The sequence below is a fragment of the Rhinolophus sinicus genome, linkage group LG06 (assembly GCF_036562045.2).
Source record: "Rhinolophus sinicus isolate RSC01 linkage group LG06, ASM3656204v1, whole genome shotgun sequence".
NCBI classification, from domain to species: domain Eukaryota; kingdom Metazoa; phylum Chordata; class Mammalia; order Chiroptera; family Rhinolophidae; genus Rhinolophus; species Rhinolophus sinicus.
Genome location: NC_133756.1, coordinates 126039448 through 126062787, shown reverse-complemented (window position 1 = coordinate 126062787; position 23340 = coordinate 126039448). Strand labels below are relative to the sequence as shown.

At 49.1% G+C, this 23340-nt stretch overlaps 1 protein-coding gene across 10 annotated transcripts in view; it reads right to left on the bottom strand.

The window, feature by feature from the left end:
• Nucleotides 1-270: 270 nt before the first annotated feature.
• Nucleotides 271-23340, bottom strand: part of AMPD3 (adenosine monophosphate deaminase 3) — a 44979-nt gene continuing 21909 nt past the window's right edge. For all 10 annotated transcript variants that reach the window (XM_074335991.1, XM_074335992.1, XM_074335990.1 and 7 more), the window contains exons 4-15: nt 20568-20730; nt 18123-18342; nt 15800-15929; nt 12488-12682; nt 10990-11121; nt 10270-10433; nt 9390-9516; nt 7411-7574; nt 6233-6353; nt 4944-5117; nt 3217-3327; nt 271-2150 (exon numbers count right to left, since the gene is read on the bottom strand). In XM_074335991.1, coding sequence (XP_074192092.1) covers nt 1974-2150; nt 3217-3327; nt 4944-5117; nt 6233-6353; nt 7411-7574; nt 9390-9516; nt 10270-10433; nt 10990-11121; nt 12488-12682; nt 15800-15929; nt 18123-18342; nt 20568-20730 — 1878 coding nt within the window. In that variant the 3' untranslated portion in view covers nt 271-1973. The remainder of the gene's footprint in view (nt 2151-3216; nt 3328-4943; nt 5118-6232; nt 6354-7410; nt 7575-9389; nt 9517-10269; nt 10434-10989; nt 11122-12487; nt 12683-15799; nt 15930-18122; nt 18343-20567; nt 20731-23340) is intronic.

Sequence of the window (23340 nt, the reverse complement as noted above, 5' to 3'; positions counted from 1 at the left end):
CGGAAAAGGGAACAAATACATGTGGCTTTGCTCACGAACTGTAACAGGGCAGAAGTCAGAGAAAAACAGCAAAACAGAAAAACTCACCTTCTGAGTCTGGTGAGCTTCAGCTTGAAATTTTTTAGTTTTCCTAGCGAATGTCATCCATGTCTGAGTCTTAGTTAAAAATAAATTAGTAGTTATTGATAGCTTTTCCTGATGCCCAACCTTTTCTTAAAGTAAAAAAAAAAAAAAAAAAATTTGCTTTAAATTAGTATTAATTTGAAATAGTTTTAAATTATTGAGCTACAGTCCCAACAGACTTTATTTAATAATTAAAAACAAATACTTGATACAGATAAAATTACAATGAAAAACTACAATGCCTGCTGTGTTAGGGCAAATGTATACAAACGGGGTCTTTTCGAAAATAATACCTAAGATAAATGCTGGGTTTTCATTCAGTTTCATGATTAGCTGTAAGATGGCATATATGTTTGCCTAGTTTTAAAAAAAAACACACATTTATTGTTTGTACAATAAATTGTACAAAAGTTGACAAGTGAAGGGAACAAGCATTAAAAAGTCACAGTACAAGACAATCTAAAGTCAAATAAGCATTTTCACAGGCAAAAATGGGGTTCTTCTAACCCCATAATGATTCAGAAGGACTTCCCATAGTTGGCAGTTGCCCACAGAAATACTTAGGAAGGTCCTAGAGCAGCTTGTTGTATAGCAGGAGCACATATCCTTAAAAAGTTGCCAAAAGAGAAATTCATTTCATTATTCAGTATACGTTTATTGAGCACCTACGAGGTACCAGGCACTAGTAACACAGATGAAGAATACGTGGGTAAAGCTAAAATTCAGATTGGTCTTAAAAAATACTTTCTACCTGGCCCCTGGGACCACCTACATCTTCTGAAAAAGGTCTGCATATTAGGTAAGGGAGAAATTTCATCTTTAAAAAAAAAATGCCCCAGGGTACAGTGATAAAAATTCTACCATTTGTTAGAGGCCTCATGGAATAGTGGGGGAAAGACCGAATCAGGAGTAGGGACACCTACTCCTATTACTTATTAGCTGTGCAACCTCAAGTAAATTTCACTTCTTTGGCCCTAATTCACCCATCATAACTATAATGATGATTGGGCTATAACCATAGAATATTAGAGCCTAAGGAACCGAGACCACCTACTCCTGTGCTTTTCAAAGTTCTCAGTTCAAATGTAAATTACATATAAATCCCAATGAAAAACTGATGAAAGCAGAGTCTCTTTGAAGATGTAAAGGCAGCACCCAAAGCCTCACTCCCCCTGACTCACAGAACACCATTTGAAAACCTCTCATCTAGTCCAAACCCTCACTTTTCAGATGAGGAAACCAAGACACAAAATAGGAGTGACTATTTCAATGTACACATTTGGATTCCTAAATAGAAAGGAGGATGGAGGGCTAAATAAAACAGCTTAAATTTATGAAAAAAAAAAAAAAAACACAAGGAAGTTTTCTATTTTAATTGTCTCAAAGTAGCTCCCTTATGGAAGGGAGCTTTGAAATTGATTTTGTTTAAGGCAGCCAGCCAGCCAGAGGCTGAAATGAACAACTACCAAATAGCCTGCAAGGCCCATAAAAGACTATGGTAGAAAACCACACGGACCTCCCATCAGTGGACACTGGACCATGGAAGATCCTAGCCCCAACAACGCAAGCACTAGTGGTTTCAAGAGAAATACTTGGATAATTAGGAATGAGTATAAACAAGTGTTCAGCTCCCAGGTCCCCAAGGAGGAGTCACCATCTATTACTCAGAAATATTAACAAGTGGGCATGTTAGATCTTAAATTGAACAACGCAACCAAAATCACTGGTGTGAAAGTTCTCCAGAGGCATCCTCTCCAAGAGGAAAGTCCCAGTTTGGTATTTTGACCACTGTTACTCACAGCAGACTTGAAACTAAACCACAAAGTTAAAATGCATGTCCAGTGCTGGGCCTACTTGGTCAGGGCTGTGATCTCTTCTGATTTCAAGGCATCGGACAGGAAGCTGAGCTCATTGCATAAGGTCTCGTGTCGGAATGCCATCCGGATCTGAGCAACATTTGTCTTTCGAATATCATTTCCTTCAGGTCCTTCTTTATAATAATTTTGTCCCAAAAATTTTTGCTTTTCCTGTGGACCAAAAGAAGTACAAATGAAACAATACACCTTAGATTCACTTTCCATATCAACATGGCCGCTGTGACAGGAGCCACAGCAAATCAGATGAGTGCCCTGAAGCAGCTCCTTCATCAGGACATCTTTCCCCACTGGCCTCTGTGTCCTCAAGGCTGTCACCCTGACAACCACATCCATTCCCCTCATTTCTGACCGTGCCTCCCTTGATCAGAAAGGAAGAGCTGCTGGTGAGGGAAAAGGCAAGGTGAAGAATCTAATTAGTCCCTCCCGGGAGATGACAAAGGCAAGCAGTGAGGTGTTTCCGGGGAGCACCAGTCCACGGAACCAGGTGCACAGACGGACTCTTGGGCCTTTAATTCCTTTGCATTGACATCTCTAAGAGTAGCACTGATGCAGCCCTCCTCCCATGCCAGTGACATCACCCAGAGGAGGTCTCCTGGGACCTAAGACACATCTAGAGCGATGGTTTTCAACCCTGGCTGCACATCAGAATTACTGAGGAAGCTATGAAAAAAAAAAAAAAGACTGATATCCAAGTCCCATCCCCAGTTTTTTATTCAATCTAGGTACTATTTACCTATTGAAGAAATACTGAGTGCCTGCTATGTGCCAGGGACTGACTATTCTCGGCCCTAGGGATAAAATGCTGAACAAAACAGTCTCTGCTCTAATGGAACTTACATTCTAGAAGGAAAGAGAAAAACACATCACTACATATTACAATGTCAATAACAATAAATGTTGTGAAGAAAAGTAGATTAAAGGGATGGAGAATGATGGCAAATGTATGGTTATGGCAGAGTGGGTGATCAGGGAAGGCTGCTGAGCAAGTGACGTTTGAGTAGAGCTCTGAATAACGTAACAGAACAGCCATGAAAATTCTGAAGTCTCCTCCCTAGGATTTTCCCCTAGAACATGAGTGTCAGTGTGAGAGAGACTCTGCTTGTCCTGTTCATCACTGATCCCAGACCCTAGGACATGCCAGGCACACAGCAGGCACTCACTGTACATGTGCTGAAAGGGCAGGAGGGGAAGAGGGCAGTACCCTCACCCACTGTACCTGATGAGAGAGGCCGCTCTGCAGCACGCTGTTCCTGGCGATCTCACACAGGTCACACGTGCTCAGCTTCCACACCTGAGCTGCAATTGCATATTCTTCCATAAGTGCTTCCTAGATTCCCCCAAAAGTGAACGTATTAGATGGGAAACTATCCATTTCAATGCTTCACATAGTTCCAAAGCAAGAAACGTGGGGCAGATGTTGCAGATTTAATTTTTCTTTAATGACTGGCACCTGGATAATCAAACAACAGCCTCCCCCTTACATGACGAACTCCTAAGATCATTTTTGTGTGAAATCTGCTACCCAGGAGAGATAGATCAAAGGACACCGCCACATTTATGTGTTGACCAGCACACTTTCGAAGCTCTGTGCCGGTCATGGGGACGCCAGCCTGCTCTCCTGTGACAGTCTCCTGGATCAGGCATACTGTTAGTACCTGCTCTACAGTTTTGCTTTTTACTTAACAGACCATTTTCTTAAGACTGTCCAAAAATAAAAGTTAGCCTGAGTAAAGAGCAGAGCTGGAAACTTATATAAGAATGAGAAATGATCACGTATCAGCACTGAGAAGGTGTACTCGCCAAAGGACCTGGGTTTGAGCTGTGCTTTTGCTTTATCTTCTGGGATGTGAAAGGTCTGACATTAGTCAAAGAGCTGCCATTACCTCTTTGCCACCCAATTACCTCTGTATCCTAGAGCAGCGGTTCTTAAAATGTGGTTCTAGGATCCCTGGGTGGGGAGGGAGAGGTTCCCCAAAGCCTTTTAAAAGGTCCTCCCTTTTCCAACTATGTATCTTTATGTATCTTCAATACTTTGATAAAAACAATTTATCACAACAGATTGAATGCAGATATGAGAATCCAGCTGCTATCTATTAAACCAGACATTAAAGAGATTTTCAAAAATGTAAATGCCATTCTCAGTGGGAAATAAGGTTATTTTTCATAAAAACTGCTGTTTATGTTAATATTTAATAGGTTTATTAAAGTTATTTTTAAATGAGTTAATATTTTTCAATTTCTCATTAGTTTCTAACACAGTAAACATCACGTAGATATAACTCACATAAACAACAGCTCTCTAAGGGCCTCTGTAAAGGAGTCCTGAGACCAAAAGCCTGGAGACCCTGTCCTAGAAGACTCTGGCAGTCAATTTTTACTAATCAGTGGCTATCTTATCAGTATCATCAAAATGTTTTTGGTACACTAATGGCTGGTCCCCATGCATGACAGCGCCTTTCCCATCCTTTTCCATTTCCCCAGAGATCCAAAATATAATAATAATAATAGTATTAACAAAAATGATGGCTAATATTTTGAATGCATGCTATATGCAGACACTATTTTTAGACTCTTTGGCTCATTATCTTAATGAATCCTCACAATGCAATCCTCATAAGACGTAGAGACAATTTTATCCCTATTTTATACATGAAGAGGAATAAGACACAGAGAGGTCAAGTAACTTTTCCAACATCACAGAGCTGGTATATGTCACAGAAAGGGAAAATACAGAAAGGCAAAGAAATGAAATTGTGCCTTCAAGGATTCAAAGACCCCAAAAGTGGGCTCCTGGGAGGAACACTTCTCTCACCAGGAGCTTACCTCTTGTCTTCACCGGGCCACCAGCCCTACCCCGAAAGCAGCACTGACCCATGTGCTCAGGTGCCTACAGTGGGAGGACAGGCCAGGACTGGTGGCTGCTGGGGCCCCTAAAGTCCTCACCTTCGTGTAGTGGAACTGCATGGGGTCATCGGTGGAGAGAGAAACATGTAGCCCCTTGTGCAGAAATTCCCTCAGAGGGTTTTTGGAATATTCGAGGAACAGGCTGTTGTTGCTAAGAGGAGACATGGCAATGGGGATCTGAGCAAGGTAGTAGAGATACTGCAACACCGGACTCTGCAAAAGAACCACCAAACTCAGGTGACAGTGCCAGAGACAGGAGAGACGGAGGGAGGGAGGGGAGAACCATTATCAGAGGAAACCAGGGGTCTGGGTGGGGTCTATGCAAGCCCCCATTCAAGCCCGAGTTCTCCAAACTCAGTCCCCACCCTCACCGCCACCTCATTCCCACCTCCCATGCCCATCTCTCCCTGGGACAGCCCTCCTGCCCGGTGTAGGAAGTGCTCCCTCTTGGCTCCAAAGAGGAGGCACAGTTCAAGGCAGGAAGGACGGCTGACCCCAGGGGGTCAGGCCAGGAGATGCCCCACTTTTGTTGTTTTTTGCTCTGACCACAAACATTCAGGTTGAGACTATAAACACTCCAGTTCCTCAGAGGCGGGAAGGGGCAGACTTGACCAGGCTAGAGTGGTTTCCTGATGTAGCACCCGCCCCGCATGGAAATGTGACGGCTGATTAGACCTCCCCCAGACCAGGGCAGGGGAGCAGTCTGAGCAAACATGGTTCCTATGGGAGTGATCCAAACTAAGGAGAAGACTGAATGCAGAGAGTTCACGGTGGCATTATTTACAGCAGCGAAAAGTTGAATGGAGTCTGTCCAACAACTAGAGATTGGTTGAATCAATTATAGACCATCCACAGGGCAGGCCATTCTTCTAACGCCTTTAGAATGAGGAGCACAGATATTATGCTGCAGCCCAGAAAAATGCTTATTATACAAAGTTAAGGGACAAAGAGGGAACCAAAGCTTTGGGTTCATTATGGTAATAAGCATTTTAGAAATATGTTCTGGAAAAAAATATGGGAATTAGAAATAGTCCAAAGCTAATAACGGCTGTTTTGATTAAAGCAATAGCAATAAGGCTTTTTTTCCATTTCTCCATTTTTCAGAAAATCCAAATTGTGATAACATTTAACAGTATCACTTTCATAATTAAATATGAAACCAAGATGACTACAGACAGCCCAGCCCAGAAAAAGGTCCAGGCCTTTTAGCATCACTGGTCAGAGGCTCTCAGCGGGCGGACAAGAGCCCAGCGGAACCCTCTTCTCCCCAGGGGAGCCCCCGGCAGGACTGTCACGGAAAGGCAGGTGACTAGGAGTGGCCCAGTTACCTTCTTGAGGAGCAACCCATGGGAAATGTTGTCGGCAGTCAGGAAAGCAGACACCAGGTGGGTGATGGAGCCAGCCTCCCCACAGTGAGGCCGGAACAGGAATGTGCTCAGGCCTCGTTCCCTGCAGGAGAGTGAAGGCTCTTGATCAGCAAGGACCCCTGGTCCCCCCTTCCTGGGACTCCAAGGCCTAGGGCCTACTCCAGGGGAGACAGACACCCACAGCATTCAGCACAGCTGATGCAGGGCACCCTGGAAACTACCCCTCCCAAAAGGCAGAGGCCCAGGCACAGAGCTCCTCAGAGCCAAGAGACGTCATCTCTGGGGAACAGAGAAGGGGCTTAGGGGTAGAAAGAGACCCTGCCCTGTCCTCCATCCACACCTCCCCTTCTCCTCTTCACCAGGCCTTCCTTATAGTCCAGATTCATAGACCTTCAGAGCAGGAAAAGCCCTAGGAAACTATCAAGTCCAACCTCTTTGTTATAAAAACAGGCAAACCCAGAAAGTGCAATCAGACATTAGAAGTCACCGGGCAAGTCAGTGGCAAAGCCAGAACTAGAGCCCCTTCTCCAAAAGGCAGCCCAGGACTGCCCCCACCCCAGCACCAGGCCATCTTCTTTCAATCACAGTCCCATTCAAAACCTCCACACCCACAAACTAGCACTGGCTTAGGCTGAGCTAGTGAGGCCCCATGACCCAGGAGGGGCGGGAGGGTGGCTAGATTTGCAGGGAGGGGAGTAGGTAGCTCAGTGTTCTGCTGCCCCAGGCATCTGCCTCCTGCCACGTGTGCCTCATTGGCATGTAGGCACTGGCGGGAGCCCGTGCATGTAAGACATCTGGACATAAGCTCCATGAAGCCATCGACTTAGTCTGCTTTGCTCCCTATGCCTCGGACAGTGCCTGTCACATAGCAGGTGCAATCATGTATTGCATGAGTAAGTGCACGTGTGAACACTGCTGGTGTGGTTGCAGGTGAACATGCCTATGTGTTGGCATATCGTATGTCTGTATCATATCAGGGATGGACAGGTACACATGTAGGTGTGGGTGGGCATGTGCGTGAACACGTGTGTGTGCCAGCGTGGGCTCTGGCTTCGTGGTGCTATGTATGATGGTGTGTGTTGTAGTGGGCATGCCTACCTGTGAGGGCCGTGGCCGCGTGTGCAGGGCCGAGCACCCACCTGCGGAGGTTGTTGAGCACCATGATGTTGGCGTACATGTAGTACAGGTAGTAGCTGTAGGGCGGGTTCTGCTCACTGGTCCAGATGTCCGGGCTCGGGCTCTTGTCCGAGAACATGTGTTCGCTGTGCTTGGACTCATCATCCACGCTGTCAAATCCTGTCACCTGGGCAGGAGGAGGGGTCCTGCATCAAGCCCGGGCAGATGAGCTGCCAGAGGCCTTGGAGTCCAGGGTCTCAGGTTCACACCTCAGCTGGGGACCCAGTGACCAGCCCGAGGGATGGGGAGTGGGCACAGTGCTGCTATCTGTCCAGAGTTCTGCTCTGCACTCACTAGCTCCAGGCTTCACGGGAACTCTCAGGGCCTGGCATGGGGTGATGTCAGCCCCTCAGTATGCAAGCAATGCAGGGCCTCGAATTGGACCTCCCATAGGCCTCAGCACAAAATATGTCCAAACCCAACTCCCCCCCATCCTCCTCCTTCTTCTCCTCAAGGCTTCTTCACCCACTGTCAGCAGTGGCCCCTAAAAGCCACACTATCCACCTCTCAAGACACCAGGCACCAGGAGGCCCCCTAGACTTCCCTCTCACTCACCTTCAGGTTTTGCCGAGGTCCGGTCAACCTACACCTATGCCCACCGCTCTGCCCAGAGTCCCGGGCCTGCCTCCTGTATGCGCCATACTTTTCCTACTCGGGAGGCAGCATGGTAGGGGGATAATGACTCCTGCTCAGGAGTCAGGCTCCTGGATGTGAATTCCAGTTCTGCCACTTTTTAGCTTTCTGATCTCTGTTTTAATCTCTCCATGTGTAAAAGGAAGCTGGTGCTTCAAAGGGCTGTTGTAGGGATTAAATGAGACAATCCAAGGAGAGCACTTAACACAGGTTCTAACACACAGCAAGCACATAATACTGCTTATTACTAACACCAAGGACGTGGTGTAAAATGGTGTAAAGTAGGGGAACTGTGTGGCTGAAGCGAGATCATTTTGTGGTGTGGAACACGGGGGCAGGCAGGAAACACTAAATGTGAGCTGTTCCAGTGAGTTCAAAGCCCATCATCTGTCTGCGTTGCCGGAACAGGCCGCCGACCCTCATCTTGCCCTCTTCCCCCCACCTCCAGCCACCTTCTATTCCAGGCCATTCTCTACACAACAGCCAGGATGGTGTTTGTCTAAAATATAAATTCAACCTTGTCCCTCAGCTTGTGCAAACCCTTTCCTGGTAGCCTCCCTCCGCCCCGCCACCCTCCCTCCCCCCTACACACACACACACACACACACACTTACACTTAATCACCCCTCCCCCATCGCCCCAGCCCTCTGGAATCTTCCCTCCCTCCCTCCTTGTCAGAAATCAAGCCCCTAACCTCCACCAGATACTGAACTTGCTTCTCACTGTCTCCAGCCACCTCTGTGCCAGGCACCCAGAGGGAGGGACCAGCTCCTGTCCCCTTCATGCCCTTTTGGTTCAGTCTCTCCTCCATCTCTCTCTCTCCCATAACTAACCACATATGGAAGATAAATATATTTTGTGGGGCTTGTGTACTTAACCAAACAAGGAGTGAGGACCACAGTTTCTAGGGAAAAGCAGGAGAGCTGAAATGTCTGCATGTCTAAGAAGCCCAGAGGCTTCTGAAAGCCAGAGTATCCACGCCCTGCCCCCCACCCCCCAATTTCCCCCAGTGTAGGAGGCGGGATCCAGGCTTTCCAGCCCCACCTGGCCAGGAACTGACTTGCAGTCCTCGCCCCTGCTGCCTGCTCAGCACCCCTCCCCGAACCCCGCCCCCCTGAGCTGCCCCTGAGAAGGGGACTTCCCTCCCTGGGAGAAGGTGTTATTTTAGAAATTCAGCCTCTTGGGGCTGGCGACCCCACACCTTGGGCACAGGAGTCACAGGCTCTGACAAGGGAAGCCGATGCCACCCACAGGGACTCCTCCCCTCCAGGCCACTGTGCACATGGCCTGAGGCACCACCTACACTTACATATTTGAGGAAGAGGTGAAGCTCACGGTGATCTTGGGGGTTGACTGTGGCCTCAAAAAGGGGCAGGAAGATGTTCTCCAGCATCTTCCCAAAGTTTGGCAGCAGCCTCTTTGACCTAAATATGTCACTGAGGGAAGCAAAGACTCCATGGTTAAGGTGGACCCACCTGCCCCCTTGGCCTGTTGGAGGCCAACCTCAGTCACTTCCTCAGGCAGCTCGTGTCCCCATTTAAACACCCAGAGTAGAGTCAGAGATGTGGCTTGAACACGATCCCTCCTCAACTCCTAGCAAGTTCTGCAATATTAGGCATTGGTTTGCAAACTCAACACCTACCTAAGCCCATCAGAGGGCTTTCTCAAGCCAGAGGCCATGCTGGGAGAAGGATGGAGGGATTCAGGTTGACCAAGGGTCTGAGAAATGAATCCTCCTATTTCCCTGTGATCCAAACTCTCTGCCACTCAGCTCAGTTCCCCGAAACCACAGGCCCCAGCCTGTCCAGGGACCATGAGCCCCACATCAGCCAGACAAGTGGAGAGGACAGTGGTGGTCTGAGCCATATCCAGGGAGAAGGCCAACAATGTAGACCACCACAAGGTTACTCATACCCAGGTGCTCACCCAAAAGGACAGCTACGTCCTGCAGTGAGAAGATGGGCAGTCGTTCCCACCAGGCCTTTGCACACGTATGTTCTTCACAGAGTACGAGTTTGTCCCAAAGACATCTCTGCTGACCACCCCTCTCTATGGGAAAAGCTCTGGAGAGAAGAGGCCTGAGCTGGCACTGGAACAGATCCCACCCTTCAATAGTGCAGACTCAGCAGCCCGTGCAGGGCCGGCTGGAGCCCAAAGGGCACAGATGGACAGTGGGCCACCTCACTTACTAGATCCGGGGCACCTGGATGATCCAGCGCATGTTGGGTGAGTAGACCTTGTGCTGGATGAACCAGCGGGCGAGGTTGGGCCACTCATCAGGACTGCGGCCGTAGATGGAGAGCCGTGGCTCTGAGTACTGGTACTTGCTCTCTTCCAGCTCCCGGGCCACCTCCTGGCACCAAGAAGAGCTCAGGTCAGGCCAAGAGCACCCCAGCTGCTGGACCCTGCAGCTCCCTCAGCCATCTGCTCCCGGGCTGGGGAGACCTGATCTGCAGCGCCTTGCTGCAGAGGAAGCACTCACTCTGCCTCAGCAGAGGCTCCTTCTTAGAGATAGGCCTTGGGTCTGCACCGTCACAGGCATAACCGGCCAGGCAGCAGACATGGCTCCGCATGGAGCTAAGCTGCTCCCAGCCAAGTTTAGGCTGCAAACAGACAGGACCGCAAGCTTGGACGCTGTGAGTGCTCCCAAGGTGGATACCCTCCCCCTCCTCGTTTGCAGTTGGCACAGAGGGCACACACAGGACCAGCCTGCACGTGGTCAGGAGCTGGCGGCCAAGGCTGGAGCACTGAGCGCCTGAGCATCTCAGCCTTTCCAGAGCTGGATGTTGGATTGACAGGGATTTGGGAAGGGGTAGAAGACAAGGAGGCCATGCGTGGCCCCCCATCCTCTGAAAGCAGATGCTGTCAGGTGTCTGCGGATGAGTTGGAGAGGCTGAGGGCTCACTCACCTTAACCATCCGAGCAAAGTACTCTCCTCCCAGGTAGTTTTCAGTTTTCAAATATAGGTCACGCAGCTCACTGGCCCCCACAGGGTTGTATTTGGAGTTGAACTTATCAAAGCGATGGAATGTCTGCCGGCCCTGGAGAGAGAAGGCCACCACCTATATCACCACGTCATTCTATAGTCACCACACACATTCCCCTCTCCAAACCTTATGTGTAGCCACACTGAAAGATGTCTTCTATGTCAGTTATTGCATGAAATCTTGGAAGGTACTGGGGTCAGAACCATGTATCCTCACTTGGCGAGCCCTGGGGTCCTTTTGTGAGGTCCTCTGTGAAGAGGGACCAGGGGACATTGTGCTCCAAGCGACCATGGCTAGGAGCATGACTGGCTGAGTGAGCAGAGAATACTGAACTATTGAACAATCAATAGCAAAATGTGTCCTATTAAAGCTTAGATTTTGTGAGGCACTTTATCTCATTCAACATTTTGTTTAACACAGGTTTTTGGGTTTTTTTAACACAGATTTTTTTAATTGTGGTAAATTATACATAACACACAATCTACCATCTTAACCATTTTTAAGTGTACAGTTCAGTGGTAATAAATACATTCACACTGCAACCATCACCACCATCCATCTCCAGAACTCTTTTCATTTTGTAAAACTGAAACTCTGTACCCACTGAACAATAACTCCCCATTCTCCCCTTCCCCCAGCCCCTGGTAACCTCTATTCTCCTTTCTGTCTGTATGAATTTGTTTACGTACCTCATACAAGTGAAATCACACACTATTTGTCCTTTTTTATCTGGTTTCTTTGACTTAGCAAAAAATTTTCAAGGTTCGTCCATGTTGTGGCAGGTACCAGTGCTTTATTCCTTTTTAGGGCTGAAAAATATCCCATTGTTTGGCTATACCACATTTTGTTTTTTCATTCACCTATCGATGGACTTTTGGGTCGCTTCCAGCTTTTGGCCATCGTGGATAATGCTGCTATAAGTACTGATGTGCAAGTGTCTGTTTTAGTCCCTGCTGTCATCAGTTCTTTGAGATACATACCTGGGAGTGGAATTGCTGGAATACATGGTAATTCTATATTTAGCTTTCTGAGGAAACTCCATACTGTTTTTCATAGTAACTGCACCATCATTTAGTATTTTAATAACTTTGTAATGTCAATAGGCCCATGGCAGCCACCATTTTACAGGCAAGGAAATAAAAGCGTGTGTTGTTTAAAGGCAAACAATTCCTAAGTGACAGACGTGGAATTAGAACTGGGACCTGCCTGACTCCAAGTCCTACACTCTTTTCCCCTGCCCCATGGGCTGCTCCCAGCCCTGTTATTCTCTGATCCAAATTACGTCTCACCATCTCCACAGCTAGAAGAGAAAGAGCTGCTCCCACAGCCAGCCTCTCTCCTAGCACCATCATGGCTGCTTTTCAGGGGGGCTGAGTCCCCAACCAGGACAGCTCGGGACACTGCGCAGACGCTTACTCACCGCGTGGACGTCCAGCGAGTCCACAGTGAGATCGTAGGGGTCCATGTGCAGGCTGTCGAATACCTGCCGCAGGGTAATCTTCCGGCCATGCTTCTCCGCCACAACTCGGTCGGGCTCCGTCTGATACGTGTGTTTGATGAAGCGCAGCAAGTGCTTCTGGTTCATACAGGCCGCTGCGTGGATGTGCGTGTCCACCTACAACACAGCACCCGCCAGCCCGTGAGCCGGGCCACATCCCCTGGCCACAGGAGTTAGGATGTCCAACCCTCAGCACCTTTGGGGCCACCGAGGCAGCCCCTCCCAACGCCTGGAGGCCCCCTCCCCATTTCTCCTCCAGACTTCAGAACGGGGCTCCCTCCCCCTAGCCTTGCTGCCCAATCCACTTCCTTCCAGCATCAAGAGATCTGTTTAAAATATAGATTGGATCTGGCCACGCTCCTGTTAACAAAACTATAAAGGACCCCATGTCTTCAAGATAAAGCCCAAGCTCCTTAGCCTGAGCTTCAAGGCTGACTTGAAGCCTTAACTCCTACCTGCCACTGTCCTGCTCTATCCTGCCACTCCTACCAGAAAGACAGACCACCAGACATCAGAGAAATGAAATGATTCAAAGCACCAAAAATACAGTGTAAACATACAGGCACCTCAGCCATACTGGTTTATGTGGATGGATGCACAAGAGAACATTAGCCTGGCTTAGCGAGGCCTGACACAGCTGGGCTCAACTACCTCAGCATGACTCAGCACCTTCTGGGCTTTCTGTTTGTGTTTCCAGCTTCCCAGTGACACCCTGCAGGGGGCACAACATTACTCCCCTGAGTCACAATATGAGGAAGGAAAACAAGAAACAAGGGAATGATCCAGGAAGCATCCAAACTTCAGAATCTCCAAGGTGATTATTTTTGGAACAAGTAAGACATCACTAGATGTCAGTGTTTTTAATTCACCAGAGGACCTTCTTTCATCTAAGATCCAGTTCTAAACAAACAGTAGAGTTTCCAAACAGGGCTGGCCCATAGCTGGGCCCTAAGCCAACACTGACCATTTCCATAGCCAGGCAGATATCAGTAATCAATTACAGCCTCTTTTCACTAAGCTTTGGGAGAAGCCTGAGGCAGCCACTCCCAACTGGTTAAGTTTGGCACAGAAGATGAAACCTATTTGCTATCCCAGACATTACATTTACACCAAAGTGGATAAGGCCTAATCCTCCCCAAGCAGCAAGCATACTCAGCCCCTCCTTCTTAGCTCTGAGCAGAAAATAATTGTCTCAGTTAGACAGTCTTGCTGGTTGGACCTCAGGATGTCGTAATTCATGACCCACTGCAATGTTGCACGTGCTTTCACAAATACTACCCACATCACAGCCATGCACAGCTCCTACCTCTGAGCACAGCCCTAGCCTACCCCACAATACTGATCGCCATCTGGGACTATGGAGGCCACCCTCCCAGCCCATCCTGGATTTCAGAAAGGCAGCTCTCCTCCCACAGGATATAGCCCCCAGGAGACAGGGAGGGGCAGGCGCAGGCCTGACTCAGAGCAGACCTGGGCCTATGTTTATGGACTGACTGGTGACAGAGAACAGGCCACTGTGTGACAGCACAGGGGTCAAGGTCATCTCTGTCCAGACAGCACGCTAACCTCAGAATGACAGGGAACCCCGAGAATGGGTGGACTCTCTCCCACATGGTGGCCAGAGAGAAGCTGGTTGGCCCCGGAACACCCACTGGGACCCCACCGCAGTAGCAAAGTGTCGGAATCAGTGCAGTCAGGCAGCAGGACGCAGTCAGGCCCAGAGCATTCACATATATGGAGGGCAGGCCTGCACCGGGTTGGGCGAGGAGTTTCCCTGGACGCCCATCTGGGCCTGTGCTGGATATGTAGGCTGTATTTAGACAGGGCTGAGAGGAGCTGGCATAAAGACTGAGGCACCCACCTGTCTGAACACCTAGGGTTCACAGAGAAGGAACAAATGGTGCTTGAAGGTGAAAATGCCAGGTAGGTGGTTCTAACCTACATCCTTTCACCTCAACCTGGAAATAGACACTTCATAAGCCTCACACTCTCACTTCTTAACGATCCCATCCAAGTGAGAATCTATACCAGACCCCATGATGTTTAACAAACATGATTTTGGGGCCTCCCCAGAGGGGACCTTCCATCTACCGTTGCTGAGCGCCCCCAGCCTGAGCTGGGCTTTCCCAAAGGAGCCACTCCTCCCAGGGCAGACCCCAAGGAGGGGCAATCTTCCAGAGGTCCCACCTGGGACGAGGCCCCTATGAAGATGACAACCCCACTGTGACTCAGGTGTGGCAATCCCTCCTCCAGGCAAAGCCAGCCTAATCTCCACCCTTCCCCCATGAACTTCTCTCTCAGCTTATTACCATACCCCAGCCCCTCCCTGCTTCCTCTGAGAAACCCATGAGCCCCTGCATGATCCAGAACCCCACAGGCCTCTGCAGCCCACCGCTCCCCTCTCTCCCTACACCTGAGCTCCAGCCACACTGCATTGTTGGCAGTTATGGCAATGCACTACTCATAGTCTCTCTCTTCTCCCATACCACTCTCTCCCTCCTGGTATTTGCATATGCTGTTCCCTCTGCCTGGAGTGCCATCACTTCCATTGCCCTACCTCACCCTTTCCTGGCTAACTCCCACTCTTTAAGTCAGTTCTGGCCTTTTCATGAAAGCCATTCCTGTCACATTTATCACACTAATTGTAACAGGCTGGGAACTTCTTGTAGTCAGGAAGTGACTCTTCTCCAACATCAAATGCCCCATGCTTAGCACTGATCCCTTGCCTCACTGTACAGTAAGTAAATGGAAGAAATTGGAAAAGCCGGAGGCTGTGATCATTTGCCATCTGAGCCCAGGTCAAGCCAGCTCATCCACTCGAGGGGAGGGGCAGAGAGGAAACACATACTTTTCTTTAAACACACCTGATCCCAAAGGAAGCAATATCATAAACTCCCAAGTCCAAAGAGGTCTTAACAGCTTTTTTTCTCCATGATTAATTTAATATATCCTCTACCTTAAAAGTAACCTGGCCTCAACTCATGACCTGTTAACAGGGCATGCCCTGTTTTCCAGGGAAGAGGGCACTTGCAACAGGTACACAATATGGGTGCCAAGTCCCATCTGAGGTACGGCCTGATGCACGGAAGGCAACACACGCCTTCTGCACGTACACATCACACTGCTCTGGCCAAGGCAGGCCACACAGGGGACTAGCCCCAGATAGCTCAGGGCATCCCAGTAGGTCAGGAGGGGTCCGGGAGGGTGGCTCTGCACGCTGGCCCACTAACGCACCTTTCTCACATTATAGAAGTCTCGGTGGGGGTTACTCTTCAACTCTTTGAACTCGGACATTTCATTTAACATCTCATGAAGGCTGAACTTGGATTCCAGAAAGTTCAGTCGCCGGTGACAATATGTTTTCCTGCAGGTTGGGAAGGGGGAGAAACCATAGTTGAGGAGAAGTCTTATCACGCTCTCCAGTGTCTGCAGGGACCACCCCTTGGGTGGGAGGTCAGGATGGAGCAGAAAGGGATGAGGAGCTTCCAGCTTTCTATAGACCCAGCTGAGTTGTGTAAGCACATCCATGTACTCTGTGGAACGAGTGGGCAGTTGATTCAGGGCAGTGGAGCTGACTCTGCAACCTCATACAGCTTCTCTGACTTCTAGCTCTAGGTGCTTAGGCAATTTGATCTCGAGCCTCTGCTTCCCATGAACAAATATGGAGCTGACAATGCCCAAGACTGACGGAGGGTTAACTTGGTGTTTATGCATGTGAAGGGCCTGCCTCTGAGCAGTGTGGACACTCATTAAAAGTCTCCCTCCTTCATCCTTTCCTTTTCCTTTCCTCCCGTCTATGTTCAGCCACCTTGAATTCTTCGAAAGGAGTTTGACTTCTGCCCAGGAAATCAGTAATAGAGTCAAACTATCAGGAGTGACCTGCCCACCTTGGCGTGCAGAGGAATCACCCTCTGACTAAATGGCTTCCCCCCAAGCCCCACAGCCCGAGGACTGCTCAACTCTGAGGTTTGCACTGTGGGCAGATGGAAGGTAGTAACAAACATCTCAGAGGAATGTAGACATGTTTGTTACTAGGAGAGAAATCTCTGCTAGGACTGATGCCCCCCCCCCCACCAGCTGGCAAAAGCCACTGGGGGTAGGAGTGCCTACTGTGCAAGGCCAACTGCCAACCCACACGCAGCCCGGATGCCTGGCCACATGCCTGTGCCTACAGCCACACGGTACCCTCAACCACAATTCATGCCACGTGCTTCCTTGTGCCCCCACATTAACAGCAGCTCCCTTGGCGTCCAATCACTTGGACTCTCAGAAGGAATGGCTGCCTCCCCTGGAACAGCACCGTCATCTGTCTGCCAAGACGAGCCCCAGAGCGGAGCACAGGAGTGTCTTAGACTGAAAAGGGATTTCAGAAGTCATCTCACGCAGTATCTCTCGCCAGCAGGACTTACCTTAACAGCCTCCCAGACAGGACAGCCACTGAGCCGTTTCCCTCTCTGCCAAGGCTTCCCCTCAAAGCTCCTCACGTTGGCTGAGGTGAGCCTCCCAGGAACTCCCCCACCCCCTCCCAGGTCTTATCTCTGCCCTCAGATCAGTGAGGACCAGCAGCCACACCCCCTTGGGCCCACTCTCCTCCCTTGGAGACTAGCCTCACACCCATTCCCAGTAGAACCCAAAAGGCAGGACAAAAGAGAAGTGCCCCCGAGGTGACCAGCACACTCCCCCTCCCTCAGACTTCCAATTCTGCCTGGGCACACCCTGCGCAGCACAGCCTCTTGGAGGCTCAGAGTCCAGGCCTGGTGAACTTCCATTGTCGATTAGCTTTAAGTGCTCACCAAGAAGTGAGGGGCCAAAGGAAAAGATTAAGAAGTACAAATTGGCAGTTCCAAAATAGTCATGGGAATATGAAGTACAGCAGAGGGAAGACAGTCAATAACATGATAAGAATTATGCATGATATCAGATGGGGACTAGACTTATCAAGATCATCACGTCGTAAGGTATATAAATGTCTAATCACTATGTTATACACCTGAAACTAATAGAATATTGTATGTCAACAGTAATTGAAAAACAAAACTTATTTTTTTTAAAGTGAGGGGCCAAATTCAGGAAGACAACTACCTGCCAGGTCAGCGTGAGCCAAGCCCACAAGCATCATGGGGCGGGGGGCACAAAATTCCCAGGCTCCCTGCACTGTCCCCTCCAGAAACACGGAAAACCCAACACCTGAAGCAACAGTTTGCATCACTTCTCCATCATCTTAGAGGAATGCCCTGGGCTGGTAACCCTGCCAGGCTGCCGTCCTGCCTGGGGACAGGGGTGACAGCCATTTTAAGGTACACAGGTGGCCACCAGCAAACAGAAGCTCAGAAGCTCCACGCCTATGTATGGAGAAGGGACAGGTAGTACCAACTCTAAGAATATGCCAACCTACGATGGAAAATTATTCCAGAAACCCACAGAGACTGGGTATAGGGGAAACCACTCTCTTTTTGGGCTGGTTTGAGTGCAGGAAAGCCCAGGGTTAGCCTTTCCCACCTGTTCCTACAGAATAGCTCCCATGCAAGCAGAGGCAGACGGGGCAAAGCTGGCTTACGTGGGACCATCCGTGATAAGAGCCAGGATGTGGCTCATGTCCATCGTGTAGGTCTCCAGGTCGGGGTAGGGCAGGTTGTGGGGCTCCTGGCTCTCCAGCATCTTCTGGTTGTCATACACAAAAAGGATGCCGCCCTGCATGCGGACCAGGTAGCCCAAGTTGGGGGGCGCGTCATCCAGGCCATAAGGGTCTTCCTGGGGCGGTGGGGGAGGGTGGAAGTCTGCAAAACAGGAATGAGTGATGCCAAAATGCCCTTGAGCTCATGAGCTCACGTGGGCTCAGAAGGCAGGTTCTTCCTACAGAAAACCCAGCTGCCCTCCAACCCCCCACCCCCACCCCAGCATCTCATATTCCCTTTCCTGCTTTATTTTGTCTCCTTAGTACTTACCACCATGCAAAATAATTTCACTTAGTTATCTTGCGTAGTATTTGTTTGTTCTGTGCACTGCCATCTCCCTGTTTCCTAGAACCGTCCCTGGCACGTAGCTGGCACTTCGATACATTTTTTTTTTTATTTAACTGAACTGAACTGAAGCCTCTTGGGTGCTTCAGGGATGCTAGGCATATTACAAAGGGCAGCTCTATCTTCTCCTAATAAGAGAACAGAGAGCACCTGTGATGGCTCAGTGGGAATAGCTGTCCCTGTCCTTCCACATCTTCCTGAGCCCAGAGAGACCAAGGGGCTAGATGAAGAAGCACCCCTCCTCCCCAGAGGAACAGAAAATAGATAGCTTATCTCCCACAGAGGAGGGAATGCCAACGGCAGAGCTGTCTGTCCCCACCCCTATGGGTTGAGTTAGCCCGCAGGAGGCAGAAAACTACTCTTGGCTATTCCCCAGCTATGAGACATTGAGCAAACCCCTTTACATCTCTGATCCTGTCTGTTCATCTGATGATAACACCCCCTGCCTTAACAGGCTGTTGCGAGGGCTGCAATAGTGGGTATAGGAAAATGCTTTGTAAATAGTAAAGCCCAACAAATAAATTATAGGGCATTATTCTCGTTACTCTCATAATGAGTTTTCCTGACTCTTGATAAACTCTGTCTCTGGCCAAGGAACAGGTTCTGCTAAATAGCAGTAGAACTGGGGGCTTTAACTCTGCACATCAGCCAACCCCACATAGCAGCCAGCTGCCCAGCTGCCAGCCTGGGCAGGAGGAAAACCTGGAATCTTCACTAAAGGAAGCAACTACGGTGGGGTGACCTGCCTGGGTGTCCCCCGTCAGTGCTTGGAATAGCCTGCCCCTGGAGCAGATGTGACGTGTCATAGGGGCTGAAGCAGCACAGATCTGGGCACTGATGTCCCCCCCCCCCATCAGGCACAGCCACAAGCCAGCTCAGGAATCCCTAAAACATGCCAGTGGACTGTCAGGTGTAGGCAGAACAAATGCCTGCGTGACGCCACAGCCTCCACCCCATCACACACATGCCCAGGACCTCTGGGTACTCTGTTTTGGATAAAGTACACATTTGACAGCCATCCCTGTCTGCCCTTGCCAAAACTGGGGCAGGTGGGATCGACTTCCCTCAGACAGACAGGGAAATGGTCCCAGAAGGGCTAAGATTGACACAGAGCCCAAGTGGTAACAGATGCTCAAAGACTAGGTCTCAGAGCTTCAAGGAAGCCAGAGATGGGAGACATCTTAGCACCAACTTCACCCCAGGGGCAGCTAGGGTCCTGAGCACTGGCACAGACCAACAGGCCCTCATCGGATCCCCCATCACCAACTTTCAATATCGAGGTTTCCTGTTGTCCTCTTTCATATTACTTACAGCCCCTACTGTTCCTGGGTTCTTCACAGGCCAGAGTCCACCAGAAACCACCCTGCCCTCTCTAATTTCCCTTCCCCAAACTCCACAGCATAAATGTAGCTACCATTTAGTGAACATTCACTGGATGCCAGAACTACATTAAGTACTTCACATGCATTCTCTCATTTAATCCTCACAACAGGTCCAGGATTAGTATTATTCCCATTTTATAGACTGAGAAACTGAGGTTTGGAGAAATACCTTGCCCAAAAAAGTAGCAGAGTTTAGAGCAGATACAGATGGATTTGACTCCAGAGCCTACTTCCTCTGCCCAGAACATGCTCCCTGTACCTACCCCCACCCCACCCCACCCCCAATTCGGCATTTATTGCCTGATCGTGTTGTTTTGAACATCCCATGCGACACTGCCTGTCTCCCTGGAGGACTCCCAAGATCGGGACTGCCTTCATCTTTCTCTTAACTCCCACAGCTCAGCTTTACCCAGGGCCAGGCACCCAGTGCACATAGAATCAATCTTGGGGAAGCCAGTAAACTTGATGTAGGAGAAGCCGACACCAGGGTCCTGCCCTTAAAACACCATCCAGGGGAAATACACCCAGCCAGTGAAATGTCTTAGCCAACTCTCGGGCCATGCCCCACTTGCGACCCCACCTGTAGCCACAGCACCATACCTGGGCAGCCCTCTTCTGGAGGTGCCATGTCTGCCCACTGATAACCCAGGTACTGGGCCGTGGTCCGTGGGAAGTGGTGATAGGCGAGCCGGGCGTACTTCTCCCGGATCATCAGGGCCTTGGCCAGGCTCTTGGCAGCCTGCTCATAGTCTTCCACAGTGATCTGCAGAAGGGGGCACAGAAGAGAGTTCACACAGCAAGCCTGACACCACTGGCCCAAACGCGATCTGCTGAAGGGCTGGCCCTTGGCTGGCAGCTGGGAACTCGGGTTTCACGGGTATTCCTACTATTCCTTAACTAAGCAAGAGTGGTTCGCCATGCCCAACCTATTTGTACAGACACTCTGGTTTATGCCGAACACCTATTTCCTTCTGGAAGTCTGGAATGTGGGGACGTGCTATGCAGATGTGTGGCCAACCTCAATAAAAAGCTTGAGCGCTAAGTCTCTAAACGAGCTTCCGTGATAGATGACACTTCACACGTGTTGTCACAATGCGATCTGAGGAATTGTATTGTGGTGACTCCACTGGGAGAGGGCTTCCTCCAGACTCCACCCCAGGGATCTGTTCCCTGGGCTGACTTTGCTCTGCATCCTTTCACTGTAAAAAATCCTAGTCAGAGCACAGTTATGTGATGAGTCCCAGGTGTTCTAGAAAATCACTGAACCCAGGGGTGGTCCCGGGGACCCCTGACACAGGAGGAGCGTTAGGGCTGCTGGGAGGGAGGCAGGTACTCTGGCCTGCACAGCACAAGGCCAGCCTCCAGCGCGCTGATTAAACCACAGACCTGCTGTTGCACCCAGCACACGAAGAGGCAAAGCCCGGACCATATCCCTGATGAGGGTATCATCCTTTTCAGTTGAGAAAATACATGGGTCCCTCGAAGGTAAAAATGAAAACTTCTGTGTGCTCCATCTGCTGCTTTGCCAACCCCAGGCTTTTGATTCATCTGGCAATCACCCCAATTCACCCAGTCAACAAGCACTTATTAACATGTATCATGTGCCACTCCTTTTCTGTAGATTTTATTTGGTCCTCACTGCAATCCATTTTACAAATCGGGAAACCAAGACCCAGAGAGGATAAATCACACATCAGGAAGTTACAAAGTCAAACTTCAGACTCTGCTCTGACTGATCCCCAAAGGCCAAGGACATTCTGCTTTCCCAGGGCTGCCTCGTATTCAAAGAATGAGATAAATTCCCACCTTCCAGTGGGCTCATTAATTTTAGTCTGTTTGGGAAGGATGTGTGTGGTAGAAATCTGAATGTACTTGGGGTGACAGCAGCTAAACAGACAGCCATAACAGTGGATATATGATATAGCAGATGGGGGTGCAAGATGTGGTTGGACAGCAAAGTGGGGAGGGCTGGGGCCTGAAGGTGGCCTCCTCTGCTTTAATAAAAAAAATCACTTTTAGTTTTGAAATATTTCAACATATAGACAAGCACTGCAGATAATATGATAGACATCTGTGTATCTACCTTCCAGAGCTAACAATTTTAATATTTTTCATCATTGTTTCAGATCTCTTATATGTTTGGAAAAAAAATCATCATAGATACAGCTAAAACTCTACCCTCCTCCCTCTCAAACCCCACTCCATCCTCAGAGGAAGGAAGTTGGCATGTATCTTCCCTATACATGGTTTTATACTTTTACTAAATACTACTCCTTGCTTTTTGTTAAGGAAGTAGCTTCTCCTTTCCTGACTCCAAGTGTCCCCAAGTGGGTGTGTTAATTCCATTTTACCCCTTCCAGTGGATGTCTTTTGAGAATAGTTGGAACAGGTGAGCAGATACAAATACTTTAGGCAAAAATATCCCCCTGTCGACAACAAAGCCAAAATCTTTGTCTGCAGAACTGATGGACTCAGCTTGGCCAGGGGCTCAGGCCATGGCTGAAGATATCTGAGAGGGTACTCAAGGATCCAGTGGACCAATGAACTTGTCAGCACAGCAGGCCTCACGCCTGGCAGCAGACCCACTGGGAGCCAAGAAGTTCTGCAAGTTCAGCCTGCCTGTCATCGACTTGTAGCTCTCTGGGGACCGACGGCCTGCTCAGCTCAGGGACTCCACGCTTCCTGATGCACCAGCCAGGAGGCTGACTGAAAGAAGCTAGTTGATGTGCCAGGCGGATGTCGTCCCATTCAGCCAGCTGTCAGACCACCTTGACTCTCCCTTGTCACTGCTCGGCCCACAGGCCAAAGGCTGGCTGGACACCCAGGACTCCTGGTCAAGAGGCTGCATCTTCAGACAAGGCCTGTGTTGTTTCCAATCCAACCAAAATTCCTATCCACAGGAACTTAAATAAAATATTGTACATCCACACAGGGGAATACTATGCATTTGTAAAAAGAAACAAGGAAATTCTTTATCTATTGATATGGCATTATCTCCAAGATGTACTGTTAAGTAAGAAAATGTCAGATTCAGTAGTGTAATGTGTATAGTAAACTACCATTTCTGTAAAAATAATTAAAGTGTGGACATAATTAATTGTAGATACATAGGCCGTCTATGCGAGAACACACAAGAAATAAAAACCAAGGGCTGCTGAGGAGGGGAACTGGGTAGCTGGGGCACTAACATAATCTTTGTACCTTTGAAATTTTACACCACATGCAAAAATACTCTATTCTACAAAAAAATAAATAAATTTAAGCTAGGGAAAAATTTGTAAGGCGAGCAGTAAGCCACTTTGCTTTCTCAGGTCTACTACATGTTCTAAAACGACTGTTAAAAAGGAAAGAAGAGAATAACAAGACCAATTGA